A 23,357-nucleotide genomic window follows, 5' to 3' on the forward strand; every position below is an offset into this window, starting at 1 on the left:
TTGAAAAAAAATGCAATATTTTTTACTTTTTGCTATAATAAATATCCCCCAAAAATATTTAAAAAAACGTTTCTTTTCCTCAGTTTAGGCCGATACGTATTCTTCTACATATGTTTGGTAAAAAAAAAAAAATCGCAATAAGCGTTTATCGATTGGTTTGCGCAAAATTTATAGCGTTTACAAAATAGGGGATAGTTTTATTGCATTTTTATAATTTTTTTTTTTTTTACTACTAATGGTGGCGATCAGCGATTTTTTTTCGTGACTGCGACCCCACTGGAAAATCATCCTGTGTGGGCCTATTTATTCGAGGCGGTAGGCCTCAGACTTGGGGCCCCACTGGAAAAGCATTCTGTGTGGACCTTCTTTAATAGAGGTGGTGGGCCTCAGACATGGAGCCCCACTGGAAAAGAACCATGTGTGGGACTTCTTTATTCAAGGTGTTGGTCCTCAGACATGGAGCCCCACTGGAAAAGCAACCTATGTGGACCTTCGTTATTTGAGGTGGAAGGCCTTGATCCTGGAGCCCCACTGGAAAAGCATACTGTGTGGGCCTATTTATTCGAGGCGGTGGGCCTCAGACTTGGAGCCCCACTGGAAAAGCATCCTGTGTGGACCTTCATTAATAGAGGTGGTGTGCCTCAGACATGGAGCCCCACTGGAAAAGAACCATGTGGGACTTCTTTATTCAAGGTGGTGGGCCTCAGACCTGGAGCCCCACTGGAAAAGCATCCTGTGTGGACCTTCCTTAATAGAGGTGGTGGGCCTCAGACATGGAGCACCACTGGAAAAGAACCATGTGTGGGACTTCTTATTCAAGGTGTTGGGCCTCAGACATGGAGCCCCACTGGAAAAGCATCCTGTGTAGACCTTCGTTATTTGAGGTGGAGGGCCTTGATCCTGGAGCCCCACTGGAAAAGCATCCTGTGTGGACCTTCATTAATAGAAGTGGTGAGCCTCAGACATGGAGCCCCATTGGAAAAGCATCGTGTGTAGACCTTGGGCCTAGAGCCCTCATGAAGATTTAGGGGTGGTGTCCCTGGCCAGCTTGGCAGGAAGCATCAATGAATCCAGGTCGCTTACTTAGATATATCAGTGAAGGGACGTCATGTTTTACTTGTGTCTCAGAGGTGAACTTCAACCCTTCCCTGCTATGCAGAGTTAAACATTTAATGTGTTTGGAGTAAAGGCTGCACAAAATTAAATATTAATATTAAAATATAACAGGTGAGCAGCCCAAAGGAGTGTTGCACCAGATGAACGTCTGTCCCATTCAAATCAATCTCTCTGGCAAATGAAAGAGGTGGCGGGTAGCCAGTCCAGGCCTCTGGGCCTTCATGGTGTTCCAAGCAATCGCCAACAGCTAGTTGGTTGCCCGTTATTGTCTACCAGTTCTTTTAATTTCTGGTAAGGTGTCGTAGTAGCTCCTGATTTGATCCAGAAGAAGTCTCAGATACTGTAGAAGTCATCATGAGACACTTCATCTTCATCCTCCTCTTTCTGATGGTCCTCTGGCTGAATATAATTGTCCTCTATGAAGCCATCTTCGTCGTCTTGGTGGGGGATGGGGACGCCCGGTAGCTCGCTTTGCGACTCGGCTGCCCACTCGTTCTCTGGCAAGGGACGATGGCGGTAGCTGCGGAAATATCGATGGAAAACCTTGCACTTGGCGGCAGCGGCTATTAGAAGAGACAGAGTGATGGCGATGAGCACGAACCCCACAAAATATGGCCAGCTTCTGCCTTGAGATACAGGTGGGGGTGAAGGAGAAGCTGAGGAACACAAAAAAAAAAATAATTTGCAACAATCTTTATCATTTTATGGAAACAAATCACGATCATGTGTTGGAGAAAAACTTTCCATCCTGCTCCTTTGAATGATCTTATCACTGTGGTAGAAACTGATTGTGGATTTGACCCCATTAACAATAAGAATATCACACAATTGTTCGAAAATTTTAGTTTTTTCAACCACTATTCTACCCCTAAGGCCCTGTACACACGACCGAACATGTCTGCTGAAACTGGTCCGCGGACCAGTTTCAGCAGACATGTTCGGTCGTGTGTAGGCCCGAGCGGGCAGGATTCCAGCATACATTTGCCCGCCGGGCCTTTTTCCAGCGGGCAAAAATTTCTGGACTTGTTTTAAAACAGCCCGCTGGAATCCTGTCCCCTCGGACATGTTCGGTTGTCTGTACAGACCTACCGTACATGTCCGAGCACCCGCCATCCCTTACATGTGTCGAATGACTTTGACGAATGCGTGGAAGCATTGAACTGGCAGGGCCGCCCAGACACGCCCCGCGTATTGTTTACGCGCGGATTTCTGTATGATGGTGAGTACAGCCACCATACAGAAATCCCCGGGCAGACATGTACAGTGAAAACGGTCCGGCGGACCGGTTTCATCATACATGTTTGGTCGTCTGTACACGGCCTATGAGTCCAGTTTAGCTTCAAACTATACCTATTACCCTCAAATTAACTCCTAATCTTAGTAATAATTATCCTCAAACTTTAGTCTGACCTTCACCGTAACAGCTAAAGCCTATCACCAGACCTTATCCAGGACCCTCAACCTAATACATAACCCATCATCTAATATCGAACCCCAAACTCTACCCTGTTCCTCAAACGATCTATCACTTACCCTCCACTGTACTCCTGACCCTTAATATAGGACTTTCCCTCAGCCTAACAATTCCAAGCCCTACCCCTGAACTTCAACCCAACATCTAGATAATCCAACAACCATGACCCTGACTCTCAGCCTCACACCAAACCCTTAACCTAACATCTAGTTCTAAATCTTGCCTCTACTCAAACTGTGGGCAGATCCTCGTAGCTTTACGCCGGGCGCAGCGTATCTAAGATACGCTACGCCGCCGTAACTTATCTTTTTTTTTTTTAATCCTCAAAGAATTTGCGCCATAAGTTACGGCGGCGTAGTGTATCTCTGGCGGCGTAAGGGCGCGGAATTCAAATAGAAGTAATGGGGGCGTGTTTTATGTAAATACGTTGTGACCCGACGTAAACAACGTATTTTTTTTAACTGTGCATGCGCCGTCCGTGGGGGTATCCCAGTGCGCATGCTCGAAATTAAACCGGAACCAGACAATGTTTACGACGGTGACGTCATTCTACGCAAATTCCTATTCGCGAACGACTTTCAGAATTTGAAAATTATACGCGGGAACGACGCCCATACTTAACATTGAGTACGCCACAGAATAGCAGCTTTAACTATACGCCGGAAAAAGCAGAACGCAAACAACGGAAAAAAATACGCCGGCCGGACGTACGTTCGTGGATCGCTGTAAATAGCTAATTTGCATACTCGACGCAGAATTCGACGGAAACGGCACCTAGCGGCCGCCGAAAAATTGCAGCTTAGATCCGACGGCGTACTAAGACGTATGCCTGTCGGATCTATCCAGATCCAGATGAGGATTCAAAACAAAGATACGACGTGGGAAATTTTAAATTACGCCGGCGTATCAATAGATACGCCGGCGTAATATCTTTGTGGATCTGCCCCCTGAAATCTAAACTTAGACCGGTTCACTGATCCTCAATCTGAAATCTATCACCTAACCTAAACCATATCCCTAACCCTCAGTCTAGCGTTTAACGCTTAGCCCCACTTCAACCCAACATCCAAATAACCCAAATACCATGACCCTAACTCTAAGCCTCACACCTAACCTTTAACCTAACATCTAATTCTAAATATTACTCCTTAACCTCAAACTAACCTCTGAAAACTAACCTCAGACTCTACCCCTGACCCCAAATCTAACCCTAACCCAACATCTATTCCCAAATCCTAACCCTAGACCTCATCCTAACATCTAACTAATCCAAACCAAAACAATGACTGTCAGCCTAACCCCCAACCCTCAACCTATCATCTAATGTCCAAGCCTACCCTTTACCCTCAACCTAACATGTAATCCTCAAACCATAACCCTAATGTCTAAAACTTAGCCCCAATCTCCTCCCCTTGCCCTCAACCCAGCCCATAACCATTAACTAACCCCACCTCTTACCCCTGACCTTCAACCTAATTGCAAATCCTACCCTTTAAACCCAACATCTAACCATAATCTAATCCGTAAGTTTACAGTGCCTGCAAAAGTATTTACCCCTTTGGCTTTTTACCTATTTTATTACATTACAGCCTTTAGTTCAATGTTTTTTTAATCTGAATTCTATGTGATGGATCAGAACACAATAGTCTAAGTTGGTGAAGTAAAATTAGAAAAATAAATACATAAAACAATTTTTCATAAAATAAAAAACTGATAATTGCCATGTGCGTATGTATTCACCCCCCTTTGTTATGAAGCCCATACAAAGCTCTGGTGCCACCAATTACCTTCAGAAGTCACATAATTAGTAAAATGACGTCCACCTGTGTGCAATCTAAGTGTCACATGACCTGTCATTACATAGACACACCTATTGGAAAGGCCCCAGAGGCTGCAACACCTAAGCAAGAGGCACCACTAACCAAACACTGCCATGAAGACCAAGGAACTCTCCAAACAAGGAAGGGACAATGTTGGTGAGAAGTACAAGTCAGGGTTGGGTTATAAAAAAAATATCCAAATCTTTGATGATCCCTAGGAGCCCCATCAAATCTATCATAACCAAATGGAAAGAACGCGGCACAACAGCAAACCTGCCAAGAGACGGCCGCACACCAAAACTCACGGAGCGGGCAAGGAGGGCATTAATCAGAGAGGAGCACAGAGACCTAAGGTGACCCTGGAGGAGCTGCAGAGTTCTACAGCAGAGACTGGAGTATCTGTACATAGGGGGACAATAAGCCGTACGCTCCATAGAGTTGGGCTTTATGGCAGAGTGGCCAGAAGAAAGGCATTACTTTCAGCAAAAAACAAAATGGCGCGTTTTGAGTTTGCGAAAAGGCATGTGGGAGATTCCCGAAATGTATGGAGGAAGGTGCTCTGGTCTGATGAGACTAAAATTAGACTTTTTGGCCATCAAAGAAAACGCTATGTCTGGTGCAAACCCAACACATCACATCACCCAAAGAACACCATCCCCACCGTGAAACATGGTGGTGGCAGCATCATGCTGTGGGGATGTTTTTCAGCAGTCGGGACTGGGAAACTGGTCAGAGTTGAGGGAAAGATGGATGGTGCTAAATACAGGAATATTCTTGAGCAAAAACTGTAGCACTCTGTGTGTGATTTGAGGCGAGGACGGAGGTTCACCTTCCAGCAGGACAATGACCCCAAACTCACTGCTAAAGCAACACTTGAGTAGTTTAAGGGGAAACATGTAAATGTGTTGGAATGGCCTAGTCAAAGCCCAGACCTCAATCCGATAGAAAATCTGTGGTCAGACTTAAAGATTGCTATTCACAAGCGCAAACCATCCAACTTGAAGGAGCCGGAGAAGTTTTGCAAGGAGGAGGAATGGGCAAAAATCCCAGCGGTGAGATGTGGCGAGATCATAGAGACTTATCCAAAGAGCCGTGATAGCCGCAAAAGGTGGCTCTACAAAGTATTGACTTTAGGGGGGGGAATAGTTATGCACATTGACACCTTTTCTGTTATTTTGTCCTATTTGTTGTTTACTTCACAATAAAAAAAAAAAAAACATCTTCAAAGTTGTGGGCGTGTTCTGTAAATTAAATGATGCAAATCCTCAAACAATCCATGTTAATTCCAGGTTGTGAGGCAAAAAAACACAAAAGGGGGGGGGAATACTTTTGCAAGGCACTGTACCTATGTCATGGTCCAAAACACAATTAATTCCCCAAATTTTGGTTCTGAAGTATTTTACTTTGTAAGTAAAAGTGTAGTGAAATGATACCCAAAGTAAAGGACATCTTAGTGGAGGAGAATCATTTAACCACTTAAGGACCGCCTCCTGCACATATACGTCGGCAGAATGGCACGGCTGGGCACAAGCACGTACATGTACATCCTCTTTAAGTGCCCAGCCGTGGGTCGCGGGTGCGTGCCGCGGCCCGGTCCAAAGCTCCGTGACCGTGATCACGGGACCCGCGGACCCGATCGCCGCTGGAGTCCCGGGATTGGTCCCCAGAGCTGAAGAACTGGGAGAGCCGTGTGTAAACACACCTTCCCCGTTCTTCACTGTGGTGCCGTCATTGATCGTGTGTTCCCTTTTATAGGGAAACACGATCAATGACGTCACACCCACAGCCACACCCCCCTACACTTAGAAACACAAATGAGGTCACACTTAACCCCTTCAGCGCCCCCTTGTGGTTAACTCCCAAACTGCAATTGTCATTTTCACAGTAAACAGTGCATTTTTAATGCATTTTTAATGCATTTTTTGCTGTGAAAATGACAATGGTCCCAAAAATGTGTCAAAATTGTCCGAAGTGTCCGCCATAATGTTGCAGTCACGAAAAAAATCGCTGATCACCGCCATTAGTAGTAAAAAAAAAAAAATTAATAAAAATGCAATAGAACTATCCCCTATTTTGTAAACGTTATACATTTTGCGCAAACCAATCGATAAACGCTTATTGCGATTTTTTTTACCAAAAAGATGTAGAATACATATCGGCCTAAACTGAGGAAATTTTTTTTTTTATATATTTTTGGGGGATATTTATTATGGCAAAAGGTAAAAAATATTGCATTTTTTTCAAAATTGTCGATCTATTTTTGTTTATAGCGCAAAAAATAAAAACCACAGAGGTGATCAAATACCACCAAAAGAAAGCTCTATTTGTGGGAAAAAAAGGACGTCGGTTTTGTTTGGGAGCCACGTCGCACGACCGCGCAATTGTCAGTTAAAGCGACGCAGTGCCGAATCGCAAAAAACTGGCCTGGTCCTTTCGCTGCCTAAAGGTCCGGGTCTTAAGTGGTTAAAGACTCCCAGTGTGTCAGGAGAGGGCAGGAACTGTTAGCTGTAGCTGGGTGTCCAATGTGTGTTGTGTGTACACTATGACATGGATAAAATCTTCTGCAAACACTCAGAGGAGATCGAATGAACCCGAGACATGATTGCGATATAAACAGAAAACCGTCAGGGTGAGTCAGCCATTTCATCTGCTGCTGGCAAAACATTCATTATACTCCGCTTCCTTCTTCCTGGAGGCAAAAATAACCCGTTTTGTACCGCAGATACAATTATTGGTTTAGCAAGGGCAAAACACGCACTTCTGACATCCTCAAATAATGTAACAGATATAATCAATGCAAAATACGTGTCAGTCTCACTCTCAGAGTTATTATTTGAGCTTTTTGAGCAGCACAAAGAACTTATTATCAATAGCAAACCCTGGGTGCCGTTCATCTCATTCTGCAGCCTTTCTCAACCTTCTTACTTCAAAGGAGATCATTTCAGGTCTTTTGGCACTCCTGCTAAAACCAATTCATTAGGGGGCCGTGGGGAGAATGCCCATTACATTGGTGGTCATTGGAAAGAATGCCCCCCTTTACATACAGCTAAAAAGACCATTGGTGTCAGGCAGCTGGCTATGCCAAGCAGGGCCGCCATCAGGGGGGGTACAGGCAGTACACCTGTAAGGGGCTGGAGGTCCCACAGGGCCCAGATGGCAACCCCCCTTTTTTTATTTATTTTTTATTAAAAAAAATATATATTTTTTTAATATATTTTTATTTTATTTTTTATTAAAGGGCCAATTTTTTTATTTTTTTTAGAGGTCTGGAGGTCCCCAGGGCCCAAGATGGATCCCCCCCCCTTTTTTTTATATAAAAAAATATTTTTTCTAATATATTTTTATTTTATTTTTTATTAAAGGTTTAATATTATTCTATATATATATATATATATATATATATTATTAAAGGGCCCAGAGGTCCCCAGGACCCCCGGATGGCAACCCCCCTTTTTTATAAAGAAATTAAAACATTTTTTTATTATTTAATTTCTTTTTTTTTCTTTTTAGTTCTTTTTTTTTATATATATATATTTTTTATTGAAAGGCTCAGAGGCTCAGAGGTCCCCATGTGGCAACCCCCCCCTTTTTTTTTTATAAATGTTTATTTTTTAATTTTATTTATATATTTTTATATATATTTTTTAAAGGGCCCAGAGGTCCCCAGGGCCCTGGATGGAAACTCCCCTTTGTTTTTTTTCTAAATGTTTTTTTTTTTATATATATATATTTGTTTTTATTCATTTTTTATTAAAGGGCCCCCCCCTTTTTTTAAAAAAAATATATATATTTTTTATATATTTTTTATTTCTTTTTTTTTTCTTTTTATTAAAGGGCCCAGAGATCCCCAAGGCCCCGGATATTTTTTATATATATTTTTCTTTATTTCTTATTTTTTTTGTAAAAGGCCCCCCCTCGCTTCTCAATTTCAGGCGGCAGCACCCCCCCCCCCGCTTCTCTGCTCCAGGGGGCCCATGCCTGAAGCTGTGTAAGGGGCCCCATAATTCCTGATGGCTGCCCTGATGCCAAGTAGTGTTGGCCCCGGAGCCCTGGTTGAGAATGACTGCTCTAGAATCACGTAGAAAGCAGTGGCGGCTGGTGCTCAAAATATTTGGGGGGGCGCAAAGGAAAAAAAAAATTGCAGTCTCACTGTGCCCAAACGCAGCCACTGTTACATGCCATCAAACGCAGCCACTGTTACATGCCATCAAACGCAGCCACTGTGCCATCAATTTGCACCACTGTGCCATGCCATCAAATGCAGCCACTGTGCCATCAATTTGCACCACTGTGCCATGCCATCAATTCGCACCACTGTGCCATGCCATTAAACGCAGTCACTGTGCCATGCAATTAAACGCAGTCACTGTGCCATGCCATTAAACGCAGTCACTGTGCCATGCCATTAAACGCAGTCACTGTGCCATCAATTTGCACCACTGTACCATGCCATTAAACGCAGTCACTGTGCCATCAATTTGCACCACTGTGCCATGCCATTAAACGCAGTCACTGTGCCATGCCATCAAACGCAGCCACTGTGCCATCAATTTGCACCACTGTGCCATGCCATCAAATGCAGCAAATGTGCCATCAGTTTGCACCACTGTGCCATGCCATCAAATGCAGCCACTGTGCCATCAATTCGCACCACTGTGCCATGCCATTAAACGCAGTCACTGTGCCATGCCATTAAACGCAGTCACTGTGCCATGCCATCAAATGCAGTCACTGTGCCATCAATTTGCACCACTGTGCCATGCCATTAAACGCAGTCACTGTGCCATCCATTGTCACCACTGTGCCATGCCATTAAACGCAGCCACTGTGCCATCCTTTGTCACCACTGTGCCATACATTATCACCACTGTGCCATACATTGTCACCACTGTGCCATGCCATTAAACGCAGCCACTGTGCCATCCATTGTCACCACTGTGCCATGCCATTAAACGCAGTCACTGTGCCATCCATTGTCACCACTGTGCCCTTTAATGGTCGCCGCTGTGCCAATTGTCCCCACTGTGCCCTGTAAATTGCTTTCTTCCCCCCCCGCCCGGCACTTACCTTTACTGGAGTCAGGCATCCACGTCCCACGATGTCTTCTCCCGCCCTCGATGACTGACAGGCGTCTAAGTCAATCAGGTTACTGGTAGCCAGAACCGGCCAACCTGATTGGCTGAGGCGCCTGTCATCTTATTCAAGGGGCGTACAGTCTGTGCGCTCCGAGAATAAGCTTCCGGGACCCGAGGGCTGTATTGGGAAAGCCTATCAGAGCTGTTGGCTTTGATAGACATTTCCCTACAGCCAACCAGCTGGCGTTATTCAGATGGCCGGACATTGAGCGCCGACCATCTGAATAAAAGCGGCAGCGGCGAAAATAACATAGATTCGTGCAATGCATGAATCTATGTTATTTGACTCAGTGGCGGTGAGAGCCAGAGGGGGCATCGCTCCAGCGCCCTCTATGGACGAACCGCCACTGGGGGGGAGGGATGGTGGGATGAGTGCCCGGGGGGGTGGTGGGATGAGTGCCTGGGGGGGAGGGATGGTGGGATGAGTGCCCGGGGGGGGGATGGTGGGATGAGTGCCCAGGGGGGGGTGGTGAGATGAGTGCCCGGGGGAGGGATGGTGGGATGAGTGCCCAGGGTGGGGGATGGTGGGATGAGTGCCCAGGGGGGTGGTGGGATGAGTGCCCGGGGGGGGATGGTGGGATGAGTGCCTGGGGGGAGGCATGGTGGGATGAGTGCCCGGGGGGGATGGTGGGATGAGTGCCTGGGGGGAGGGATGGTGGGATGAGTGCCTGGGGGGAGGGATGGTGGGATGAGTGCCCTGGGGGGTGGTGGGATGAGTGCCTGGGGGGAGGGATGGTGGGATGAGTGCCCGGGGGGGGGATGGTGGGATGAGTGCCCGGGGGGAGGGATGGTGGGATGAGTGCCCGGGGGGGGGATGGTGGGATGAGTGCCTGGGGGGAGGGATGGTGGGATGAGTGCCCGGGGGGGATGGTGGGATGAGTGCCTGGGGGGGGGGATGGTGGGATGAGTGCCCGGGGGGGTGGTGGGATGAGTGCCCGGGGGGGATGGTGGGATGAGTGCCTGGGGGGAGGCATGGTGGGATGAGTGCCCGGGGGGGATGGTGGGATGAGTGCCTGGGGGGAGGGATGGTGGGATGAGTGCCCGGGGGGGGGATGGTGGGATGAGTGCCTGGGGGGAGGGATGGTGGGATGAGTGCCCGGGGGGAGGGATGGAGGGATGAGTGCCCGGGGGGGGGATGGTGGGATGAGTGCCTGGGGGGAGGCATGGTGGGATGAGTGCCCGGGGGGGATGGTGGGATGAGTGCCTGGGGGGAGGGATGGTGGGATGAGTGCCCGGGGGGGATGGTGGGATGAGTGCCTGGGGGGAGGATGGTGGGATGAGTGCCTGGGGGGAGGGATGGTGGGATGAGTGCCTGGGGGGAGGGATGGTGGGATGAGTGCCCAAGGGGGAGGGATGAGTGCCTGGGGGGAGGGATGGTGGGATGAGTGCCGGGGGGGAGGGATGGTGGGATGAGTGCCCGGGGGGGGGTGGTGGGATGAGTGCCTGGGGGGAGGGATGGTGGGATGAGTGCCCGGGGGGGATGGTGGGATGAGTGCCGGGGGGGGAGGGATGGTGGGATGAGTGCCCGGGGGGATGGTGGGATGAGTGCCCGGGGGGGATGGTGGGATGAGTGCCTGGGGGGAGGGATGGTGGGATGAGTGCCCGGGGGGAGGGATGGTGGGATGAGTGCCCGGGGGGGGATGGTGGGATGAGTGCCTGGGGGGAGGGATGGTGGGATGAGTGCCCGGGGGGGATGGTGGGATGAGTGCCCGGGAGGGATGGTGGGATGAGTGCCTGGGGGGAGGGATGGTGGGATGAGTGCCTGGGGGGGGGGGTGAGTCCCTTAACATTAGCAGCCCCCCCCCCTTTAGAGATCCCATTAGCTGAGTGAATATCAGTGCTGTGGCGGCAGGACTCTGAGTGAACTGGGGGGGGGGGGAGGGGGCCGCTGCTGGATTGTAGCTGAGAGCCCACGGCCAACACAAACACAGGTATGCTGCTGGAATCCCCCCCCCTCCTCTCCCCCCGCAGCGCCGCATACCTGTGTTTGTGTTGGCCGTGGGCTCTCAGCTACAATCCAGCAGCGGCCCCCTCCCCCCCCCCCGCAGTTCACTCAGAGTCCTGCCGCCACAGCACTCACCAGTCCGGAGCACAGTGCGTGCTTGAAATTCCCCCCTCCATCTCAATGTGCCGCTGCTGGAAGAGAGCTCACGGTTGGCCACAAACACAGCTATGCTGGTGGTGGCGGAGCTGGCTGGCAGTACTAGCGGCGGCGGGACTCGGGAGTGCTGATGCGGGGGATGGAGACGGGAAGTAACACTTACCTTCTTGGCGCCGCTCCTCAATAATGCCCCCACACGCTACAGAGAGATGCCGCCGAAAGTCATGTGACGATCCGCCCACTGACCTCTGCTCCGGTCCTGCCAATCCCATGATAGCTAGCGGACATGCTAGCAAATCAAATGAAGTGGGAGTGTGTGCGGGCGCACAGCTTGCGCCCTGCACACGCCCTAAACACGGGCAAATCAGCTTCCCAGCCTGCGATCAGCTGATTGCAGGCTGGGAAGCTTCCCATAGACCGCCGCATGTCCGGCGCCTGGTCACTCTTAAAGTGACATTTAAAAAAAAAAAAATTTTTTTTTTCCTTCCACAGCTTGGGGGGGCGGCGCCCGAGCGCCCCCTATGGGCGGGCCGCCACTGGTAGAAAGCATATTAAAATAGGGTGACCAGACATCCCCGGTTTTCGGGGACAGTCCCCGGATTGAGAACACTGTCCGGACCAAGTCTGTCCCCGGATTGGATTTGAACAGGGGCTGGGGCAATTTCAAAGACAGTCAGTGCAGAATTAATAAAGTAAAAATCTGAGTTACACTCAGTGCCGATCCTGACCTTCTTGGGGCCCTAAGCAAAATGACATGTCACATTAAAGTTGAGAAGCGGGGGGCGCTGCCGACAGTGACATTAAAGTTGAGAAGCGGGGGTGGGGGTTCTGCTGTCGAAAATGACATCTTACATTAAAGTGAGGAAGCGGGGGGGCGACATCTTACCTCTTCTCCCATGCAGCCAGCAAGTTGAGAAGCGGGGTGAGGGGCCGAAAATGACTTCTCACCAGGCGGGGCCTCTAGTAAAATTTGGGGGGGCCTCCACAGCTTTGCTGGGCCCTAAGCGGCTTGCATAGTGAGAGCCTATAGGGCGGATCGGCTCTGGTTACACTCCCCCGCTTCGCCACTCCTACTAGCTTAGGTGGGGTGTATTTTTTTCCATTATCTGAGCCCCTTTCTGATGATCATGTGCTGGTCGGAGCGTAGGGAATATTTCTTCAGTTGCGGGCGCTTGCCCATTCAGCTCCGCTCGCATGTTCTTCTGCCGTGGCTCAAGTCCCGGCCAGCCGCCTGCCTGCTTATTAACTTTGCCTTCCCTGGCGGAGTGATCTTCCTCTGCCCAGTAGTAGGCGTTGCCGGAGAGTAATGCCGCGTACACACGATCATTTTTCGGGTTGTAAAAAACAAAGTTTTTCAGGCTCTAGAAAAAAAGTTTTTTTCAACTTCATCATTAAATGCCTACACACGATCATTAAAAAAACAAAATGCTCTAAGCGCGGTGACGTACAACACCTACGACGGCACTATAAAGGGGAAGTTCCATGCGGATGGCGCCACCCTTTGGGCTGCTTTAGCTGATTTTGTGTTCGTAAAAGACGATTCGCGCTTTTCTGTCTGTTACAGCGTGATGAATGTGCTTACTCTATTACGAACGCTAGTTTTACCAGAACGAGCGCTCCCGTCGCATAACTTGCTTCTGAGCATGCACAGGTTTTTCACGTCGTTAAAGCCCACACACGATAATTTTTTACAACCCGAAAAACGACATTGTTTAAAACTTAGTGAAAAAATAGAGCATGTTTGAAATGCGTTCTCCTCCTGGTCCCTTCCGTGATAGGCGTTTCTCAGCAGACACAGTTCTGCCTATCACGGACGTTCTCTCATCCTCAGACTCAGTTTCCCAGCAGACACTGTGTTCAGTGTTCCGCCAATCACGGACGTCCTCTTGTCCGAGGATGAAAGGACGTCCGTGATTGGCGGAACACTGAACACAGTGGGCTAGATTCAGGTGGCTTTGCGCATTGTTACGGCGGCGCAGCATATCGTATTTATGCTACACCGCCGTAAGTCAGAGAGGCAAGTGCTGTATTCACAAAGCACTTGCCTCCTAAGTTACGACGGCGTAGCGTAAATGGGGCCGGCGTAAGCGTGCCTAATTCAAATGAGGATGAGGGGGCGTGTTTTATGTTAATTATTGGTGACCCGACGTGATTGACGTTTTTCCCGAACGGCGCATTCGCCGTCCGTGGAATTTCCCAGAGTGCATTGCTCCAAAGTGCACCGCAAGGACGTCATTCGTTTTGACGTGAACGTAAATTACGTCCAGCCCCATTCATGGACGAGTTACGCAAACGATGTAAAATTTTCAAATTTCGACGCGGGAAACATGGCCATACTTAACATTGCGTACGCCTCCTAATAGCAGGTGTAACCTTACGCCGAAAAAGCCTAACGTAAACAACGTAAAAAAAAATAGCGCCGGGCGTACGTACATTTGTGGATTGGCGTATCTAGGTCATTTGCATATTCTACGCCGAAAACGACGGAAGCTATCTGGTTTCCAGAATACGCTTAAATTTACGACGACGTAGATTCAGAGTTACGACGGCGTATCAGTAGATACGCCGGCGTAACTCTCTCTGAATCTAGCCCAGTGTCTGCTGGGAAACTGAGTCCGAAGATAAAAGAACGTCCGTGATAGGCAGAACTGTGTCTGCTGGGAAACGCCTATCACGGAAGGGACCAGGAGTAGACCGTGACTTTTAAACAATGGACGCCCGCAGCCCGTCAATAGTTTCAGGTACACTGACTTGAGTATAAGCCGAGGGGGGTATTTTCAGCCTTAAAAAAAGGGCTGAAAAACTCGGCTTATACTCGAGTATATACGGTAGGTAGTATGGCCGTCGTTCCCGCGCAGAGTTTTGAAATTTTACGTCGTTTGCGTAAGTCGTTGGATGTAATTTACGTTCACATCGAAAGCAATGACGTCCTTGCGGCGGGATTTCGAGCATGCGCACTGGGATATTTTACGGACGGCGCATGCGTCGTTCAAATAAAACGTAAAAAACGCGGGGTCAACACAAATTTAAATAAAACACGCCCCCTACATCCCCATTTGAATTACGCGGCCTTACGCCGCAACAGATACGTTACGCCACCGTAACTAAGGGCGCAAGTTCTTTCTGAATAAAGAACTCGCGCCCAAAGTTAGAGCGGCGTAACGTATCTCAGATACGTTACGCCGGGCGGACAGATACGCCAATGTATCTGAATCCAGCCCTCTATGTTTTCGATGTTCTGAACTCTTATGTTACATGACTACCGTGTTTCCCCGAAAATAAGCCCGGGTCTTATATTAATTATGCCAACAAAGGACACAGTAGGGTTTATTTTCGGGGTAGGTCTTACCATGTAATGTGATGTCCTCTCTCCCCCTCTCCCTCCCTGCCTGTCAGGAATCCCCAGTGGGAACCGAGTTAAAATGCTTGTAAAATCCTATAATCCACTCTATTACAGTATTATATAATGTACAATGTGCGTGTTCCTGTAATATAATTGTGCCAAATACCTTTGTTATAGCGCCGCTCTGCGCTTCTGTGATCCGCCGGAGCTCTCTTCCCCGTAATTATATTACAGAAACACACACATTGTACATTATATAATACTGTAATAGAGTGGATTTTAGAAGCATTTTTAACTAGGGCTTATTTTCGGGGTAGGTCTTATATTGCAGCCCTCCTGGAAAATAATGCTAGGTCTTATTTTCAGGGTAGGTCTTATTTTTGGGGAAACAGGGTACATTACATGTGGGACTTACTGTTGTTTAGTGATGTTCCGTTGTCTGGCTTTTCAGTGACATCACGGATAAAGCGATTACGGACCTGGAAATCATGGCTGACCCTCTGTACAGGATGACCCCTCTTCTCTCTCAGTGACTCGCAGGAGCAGAACAAGCCGGACACTGGAAAAACAGCACAGGAATTTATCATTCTAACATCCACCTAACCAACGGCTCGTTGTCAGCCGCCCCTCTTTGCTAATCCCTCTACTAGCTTCTGATTCCCCAGGGAACAAAATTCTAAATACTAAAAACTACTACAACATGTTGTACGTCACCAACCTTGTCTCAAAATATCACCCCAAACCATCCGCTGCGCTCCTCTCAAGACCTCCTGCTTCCTCGTCACCTCCTCCCACATTCACCTCCAGGACTTCTGCAGAGCCTCTCCCATCCTCTGGAACCACCTACCCCAATCTGTCTGACTATCTCCTACTCTTTACATTTTTAGATGATCCCTGAAAACACTTCTCTTCACGGGAAGCATATCCTGTCTGTATCGAATAACTGAAAGGGGTTGTAAAGCTTCCTGTTTTTTCACCCTAATGCATCCTATGCATTAGGGTGAAAAAACATCCGATGCTTACAAGCCCCCCAGCCCCCCCGCTTACTTACCTGAGCTCTCGAAAGTCCTGCGTCGTGAACACGCTGGCTTTTTGGCCAGATCTCGGCTGTTCTTGGCTCTTCCCTGGATGATTGATAGCAGCGCTGCCATTGGCTCCCGCTGCTGTCAATCAAATCAATGACGCGGCACGCCAGGGGGAGGTGCCGAGTGATACACTTGGCGGCTATGGCCGCCACTGTATCACACGGGAGCGTGCCCGCAAGCTAACTCCCTTGGGAGAGAGCTTCCCAGACTGGCGGCATATGATGGGGCAGACTGGCGGCATTTGATGGGGCAAACTGGCATCATTTGATGGGGCAAACTGGCGGCGTTTGATGGGGCAAACTGGTGGCATTTGATGGGGCAAACTGGTGGCATTTGATGGGGCAAACTGGTATTATTTGATGGGGCAAACTGCCATCATTTGATAGGACAAACTGACGGCATTTGATGGGACAAACTGGCGGCATTTAAGGGGACAAACTGGCGGCATTTGATGGGGAAAACTGGCATCATTTGATGGGGAAAACTGGCATCATTTGATGGGGAAAACTGACGGCATTTAAAGGGACAAACTGGCGGCATTTGATGGGACAAACTGGCGGCATTTTATGGGGCAGACTGGCGGCATTTGATGGGGCAGACTGGCGGCATTTGATGGGGCAGACTGGCGGCATTTGATGGGGCAAACTGGCGGCGTTTTATGGGGCAGACTGGCGGCATTTGATGGGGCAAACTGGTATCGTTTGATGGGGCAAACTGGTATCGTTTGATGGGGCAAACTGGCGGCGTTTGATGGGGCAAACTGGTGGCATTTGATGGGGCAAACTGGTGGCATTTGATGGGGCAAACTGGTATCATTTGATGGGGCAGACTGGCGGCATTTGATGGGGCAAACTGGTATTGTTTGATGGGGCAAACTGGCAGCATTTGATGGGGCAGATTGGCGACATTTGATGGGGCAAACTGCTGGCATTTGATGGGGCAAACTGGCATCATTTGAGGGTGCAAACTGGTGGCATTTGATGGGACAAACTGGCGGCATTTGATGGAACAAACTGGCGGCATTTAATGGGGCAAATTGGCATCATTTGATGGGGCAAACTGGCGGCTATTGATGGGCACAGTAACTGCGTTTGATGGGCACAGTGGCTGCAATCGAAGTTTTTTTGCTTGTTTGCGCCCCCCAAAAAATTTGGAGCACCAGCCGCCACTGATATGAGGTCAAAACCTAAACACTTTCAATGTGTATGCAATCAGGCAGGATTGTTGAAGGTAAATTTAAAGGAAATTGAATAAGAAAATTGTATAATGTATGGCCGGTTTGAATTTGCCAAAACAAAGGCGACACCCCGAATTTCAAGTTGAATTTTCATTTGTGTGATAAAGATGGCTCCTCCCATCCTATGTAACATCACCAGCTGATAACTCAGCACAAGGATTGTACGTTCCCCGGAGTGAACTGGTAACCTTTTGTCTATCACTCGGCTGGTAATGTTTGTGTTGGAGGTTTACATTGAATTCCGTTGCTCTCTATCACTATTGCGCACTTGTTATTGTTAGGCCGCTGTCACGCGGCGGGAGTGCAGAACAGGCGATTGCTTTGCATCATTGGAGCCTTCTAAGTGCTTTGCAAAGCCAATGACAGCACTTTAAATCAATAGGCGGCGGCCTCTCACACCTACTAAAAAAATTTGGGGTGCGTTTGCGTCTCCGTAATTTCAATCCCGCCTCAAACATACGGCAGGCATTGGCAATTTGCAAACAATACCCAACACCTCAATTCAAGTCAATGAAAGTCTGTGTTGCTAGGCAGGCTGGCACCCTCGGTAATCCCACATATGGTGCTGAGCCTCCGTGATGGAATAACTGGCTGGGGAGGGAGGTGCCCGATCACGAGTGTCAAACACAAGGCCGCGGGCTGAATCTGGCCCACCAGAGCATTTCATGTGGCCCTCGCCCCCAGGGGCAGAGGTGGAAGTGAGATGTGGACAGCCTGCGAAAAGAGAGCTGAACCCTGCATATTGCAAAACACACTCCTTAACTCTGCACTCTGTATGTCACAAACTTCTCAACCCTGCGCTCTGTACACAACAAATCCCTGAACCCTGCACTCTGTACACAGCGCACCCCTGAACGCTGCACTCTGTACACAGCGCACCCCTGAACTCTGCACTCTGTACACAACAAATCCCTGAAATCTGCACTCTGCACACAGCGCACCCCTGAACTCTGCACTCTGTACACAGCGAATCCCTGAACTCTGCACTCTGTACACAGAGCACCCCTGAACTCTGCACTCTGTACACAGTGCACCCCTGAACTCTGCACTCTGTACAAAACGAATCCCTGAACTCTGCACTCTGTACACAGTGCACCCCTGAACTCTGCACACAGTGCACCCCTGAACTCTGCACTCTGTACAAAACGAATCCCTAAACTCTGCACTCTGTACACAGTGCACCCCTGAACTCTTCACTCTGTACACAGCGCACCCCTGAATCCTGCACTCTGTACACAGTGCACCCCTGAACCATGCACTTTGTACACAGCGCACACCTGCACTCTGTACACAGCGAATCCCTGAACTCTGCACTCTGTACACAGCGCACCCCTGAACTCTGTACACAGCGCACCCCTGAACCCTGCACTCTGTACACAGTGCACCCCTGAACCATGCACTTTGTACACAGCGCACACCTGAACTCTGTACACAGCGAATCCCTGAACTCTGCACTCTGTACACAGTGCACCCCTGAACTCTGCACTCTGTACACAGCAAATCCCTGAACTCTGCACTCTGTACACAGTGCATCCCTGAACTCTGCACACAGTGCATCCCTGAACTCTGCACTCTGTACACAGAGCACCCCTGAACTCTGCACTCTGTACACAGAGCACCCCTGAACTCTGCACTCTGTACACAGCGCACCCCTGAACTCTGCACTCTGTACACAGCGCACCCCTGAACTCTGCACTCTGTACCCAGCGAATCCCTGAACAATGCACTCTGTACACAGCGCACCCCTGAACCCTGCACTCTGTACACAGCGCACCCCTGAACCATGCACTCTGTACACAGCGAATCCCTGAACTCTGTACATAGCGCACCCCTAAACCCTGCACTTTGTACACAGCGCACCCAAATCGGTCGTTTTAAGTGCTTGTATGGCACTCTGCCCATCATTTGCATGGGGTCACGCCTCATTAGCATGGCTCACGCCCACTTCCACCTACGCCGGCTTACGCCGAGGAAACCCAGCGCAGTTTGGGAGGCAAGTGCTTTGTGAATTCGGTGCTTGCCTCTCTGCGCTACGCCGGCATAAATATGCGCCAATGTATGTGAATCCGGGCCATTGTGTTTTTTTCAAAATTGTTGCTCTTCTTTTGTTTATAGCGCAAAAAATAAAAACCGCAGAGGTGATCAAATACCACCAAAAGAAAGCTCTATTTGTGGGGGAAAAAATATAAAGATTCCATATGGGTACAGTGTTGCATGACCGCGCAATTGTTATTCAAAGTGCAACAGCGCTGAAAACTAATGTCGCGTACACACGATCTGGCTTTCTCATCGGAATTCCATCGGAGAAAAATAGAACATGTTCTATATCTAAATACCAAAGGAATTCTTCGGAATTTCCGATGAAAAGACTCTGATGGGGCTACACACGATCGGAATATCCGATGGAAAAAGTCAGTCAGACTTTTTCCATCGGAAATTCCGATCGTGTGTACAAGGCATTACAATTGCTCTGGGCAGGAAGGGGTGAAAATGCCCTGTATTGAAGTGGTTAAAGGAACCTATTTAGAAAATAAAAACAAACCTTTACAACCCCTTTAACTTACCCCAGCTCTATCCAAATCTAAAGCAAACATTTTTGTAAGAAGTCAGACTTTATACCATGTTGCTAAAGATATTCCCCAAAAAGATTTTCTGAGATCCCTAAACACCCAACAATGAAGGTTCCATTTTGTTACCATGTTCCGGGGTTCCTCCAAGATGTGTTCCCGAGGAGCAGTCACAGAATCCTCGATTGTCCAACTGTAAGAGGAAGTCTCTTCCTGGGGGTTGGCCAAAACCCAAAGATGTTATAAAGGTGTCCGTTAGGTCCAGTTTCACGAGCTCCCCGAGGTTCTCTACATCTACAGTCCTTAGATGATTGTGGCTCAGAAACAATCTCTGGAGTTTCTTTAGACCCTGCAAGGAGTCAGGTGGGAGTTCGGAGATTCCACAGTTGCTTAGATCCAAGGTCTGGAGTTGTGGTAAGTTCTTGAAGGCCCCTGAAGGAAGGACATGCAATGGATTGTTGGAGAGATTGAGGTGGAAGAGCTCTGAGAACCTCGTAGACAAGGGATGAGATAGATGGATGGCGTTACTGGAGAGGTCCAAGTGCCGGAGATCACCGGGAAGCGTAAGTGGGATGTCAGTGAGGCCTTTATGACGGCAGTCCGCACTCACCTGAACAAACAGCAAGCAAGACAGGATTACTCTTTACTCAGCTCTCGTGTTGACCACATACACTCAACAATTGCCAAAATGTTACCCAATTTCCACAGCATTTAAAGGGTCTCTGTCATGAGAGGATAATGGAGGTTGCCATTGCTGAACTATCCTGCTGAACATGCTAGGCCCCTTGGCTGTCATGCAAATGTTATGGCCTCAATGCTCTCCAGGTCCATAAAATCATAGAGATAAGAATTTGTGATGCTTTTCCCCCTCAAAAATTGCGTTTGCAAAACCACTGCGCAAATACCGTGTGACATAACCATTGCGCAAATACTGTGTGACATAACCATTGCGCAAATACCGTGTTAATATTTTCATTGTTTTTTTTATTAGAAAGCTTAGTGAATTTAAAAAAAAAAATGACCTGAAAATTGTCAAGTATGTAACCATTCAACATTGGGTAGGTCTGACATATGAGCACTGCCCGGGAGGGTTGTCAGTGGAGAATTTATATGCAGGCTTCTTGTTTGTTTAAAAACATGATGATGTCAAAACTTTTTGTACAGTTCTTCACTCTGATTGGACACCTAGCAATAATGCCATAAACTGCCGGCAAAGAGGTTTTATAATGTTTGCTGTATGTCAAATGAAAAAGTCCCAGAATGAGTCACCTTCACAAATGGAAAATAGGCATTTAACGCTTCAGCGGTTACAGTTAATGTTTGTTTAAATATTACCAGTATATCTTCTCTGCTCTTCTTTTCTCAGAAACATTTACTTCCGAGATTGCCTCCTTCCTTCTGAAATGGCCTCCTACCTTCTAGGATCGCCTCCTACCTTCTGAGGCCCTGTACACACAATCAGTTCAAACTGATGAAAACGGACTGAAGTTTAGTTTCATCGGTAAACCGATGAAGCTGACTGATGGTCTGATGTGTCTACACACCATCATTTCAAAAACCGATCGAGTCCAACGCGGCGACGTAAAACACAACGACGTGCTGAGAAAAATGAAGTTCAATGCTTCCAAGCATGAGTCGACTTGATTCTGAGCATGCCCGGGTTTGGAACCGATGCTTTTGTGTACTAACCATCGGTTTTGGCCGATCGGTTAGGCGTCCAGCGGTTCAATTTTAAAGCAAGTTCTAAATTTTGCAACCGAAGGATAACGGACCGATGGGGCCCACACATGGTCGGTTTGGACCGATGAAACTGAACTTCAGTCCGTTTTCATCGGTTTTGTCCGACCGTGTGTACAGGGCCTGAGATGCCCTCCTACCTTCTGAGATAGCCTGCTAATTTCTGAAATTGTCTCCTACCTTCTGAGTTTGCCTCCTACCTTCTGAGTTCTCCTCCTACTTTCTGAGTTCTCCTCCTACCTTCTGAGATGGCCTCCTACCTTCTGAGAGACCTTCCTACCTTCTGAGATCGCCTTCTACCTTCTGAGATCACCTTCTACCTTCTGAGATGCCCTCCTACCTTCTGAGATCACCTTTTACCTTCTGAGATGCCCTCCTACCTTCTGATATGGCCCCTTACCTTCTGAGATAGCCTCCCACCTTCTGAGATGGCCTCCTACCTTCTGAGATGGCCTCCTACCTTCTGAGATGGCCTCCTACCTTCTGAGAGACCTTCCTACCTTCTGAGATCGCCTTCTACCTTCTGAGATCACCTTCTACCTTCTTAGAGGCCCTCCTACCTTTTGGGAGTGCCTCCTACCTTCTGAGAGACCCTCCTACCTTCTACCTTCTGAGAGCACCTTCTAACTTCTGAGATGACCACCTACCTTCTGATATGGCCTCCTACCTTCTGAAATGGCCCCTTACCTTCTGACATAGCCTCCCACCTCCTGAGAAGCCCTCCTACCTTCTGGGATTGCCTCCTACCTTCTGAAATCACCTTCTATCTTATAAGATGCCCTTCTACCTTCTGAGATCACCTTCTACCTTCTGAGATGCCCTCCTACCATCTGAAATGGCCCCTTACCTTCTGACATAGCCTCCCACCTCCTGAGAAGCCCCCTACCTTCTGGGATGGCCTCCTATCTTCTGAGAGGCCTTCCTACTTTCTGATATGGCCTCCTACCTTCTGACATGTTCTCTTACAGTACCTTCTGAGAGACCCTCCTACCTTCTGACATGTTCTCTTACAGTACCTTCTGAGAGACCCTCCGACCTTCTGAGATGGTCTCCTACCTTCTGAGAGGCCCTCCTACCTTCTGAGATGGCCTCCTCCCTTTTGAGATGCCCTCCTCCCTTTTGAGATGGCCTCCTGCCTTTTGAGATGGCCTCCTACCTTCTGAGATGGCCTCCTACCTTCTGAGATGGCCTCCTACCTTCTGATATGGTCTCCTACCTTCTGAGATGGCCTCCTACCTTCTGAGATGGTCTCCTACCTTCTGAGATGGTCTCCTACCTTCTGAGAGGCCCTCCTACCTTCTGAGATGGCCACCTACCTTCTGAGATGGCCTCCTACCTTCGGAGAGGCCCTCCTACCTTCTGAGATGGCCTCCTACCTTTGGAGAGGCCCTCCTACCTTCTGAGATGGTCTCCTACCTTCTGAGATGGTCTCCTACCTTCTGAGATGGTCTCCTACCTTCTGAGATAGAATCCCTCTCATCGCAAAAAAAAGGACAGAGTCCCTTCAGACACACAGTATAAATTATAGTGTAAAAGATTGACTATGTCACCCCTAGATGGCTGAACCTAGGGCCAGAGGGCCACATGAAGCTCTTTGGAACTTATTGTGTGGCCCCAGGGCCCCATAAGTCAGGAGTGGGAGCATTGATTTGTAACAGTCTGTAACAGCAGCGATTAGGGGCACTGAAAGACAATTCAGGGAAATAAATCAGGACACTTTTCAGAGATTTTCCCATGTTGGT

General features: G+C 48.5%; 1 protein-coding gene across 2 annotated transcripts in view; it reads right to left on the minus strand.

Moving 5' to 3' along the window:
* Positions 1–214: 214 nt before the first annotated feature.
* Positions 215–23,357, minus strand: part of C7H1orf210 (chromosome 7 C1orf210 homolog) — a 28,912-nt gene continuing 5,769 nt past the window's right edge. The window contains exons 3-6 of one of the 2 annotated variants that reach the window (XR_005750644.1): positions 20,008–20,488; positions 15,405–15,548; positions 965–1,772; positions 215–709 (exon numbers count right to left, since the gene is read on the minus strand). Coding sequence is in view for 1 of the 2 variants with exons in the window: in XM_040360872.1 (XP_040216806.1) it covers positions 1,450–1,772; positions 15,405–15,548; positions 20,008–20,488 (948 nt within the window). In the remaining variant the exon portion in view is untranslated. Of the gene's footprint in view, positions 1,773–15,404; positions 15,549–20,007; positions 20,489–23,357 lie in introns of both variants that reach the window. The other variant, XM_040360872.1, reaches the window with a different exon arrangement.

Source organism: Rana temporaria, chromosome 7 (genome assembly GCF_905171775.1).
Source record: "Rana temporaria chromosome 7, aRanTem1.1, whole genome shotgun sequence".
Classification (NCBI taxonomy): Eukaryota; Metazoa; Chordata; class Amphibia; order Anura; family Ranidae; genus Rana; species Rana temporaria.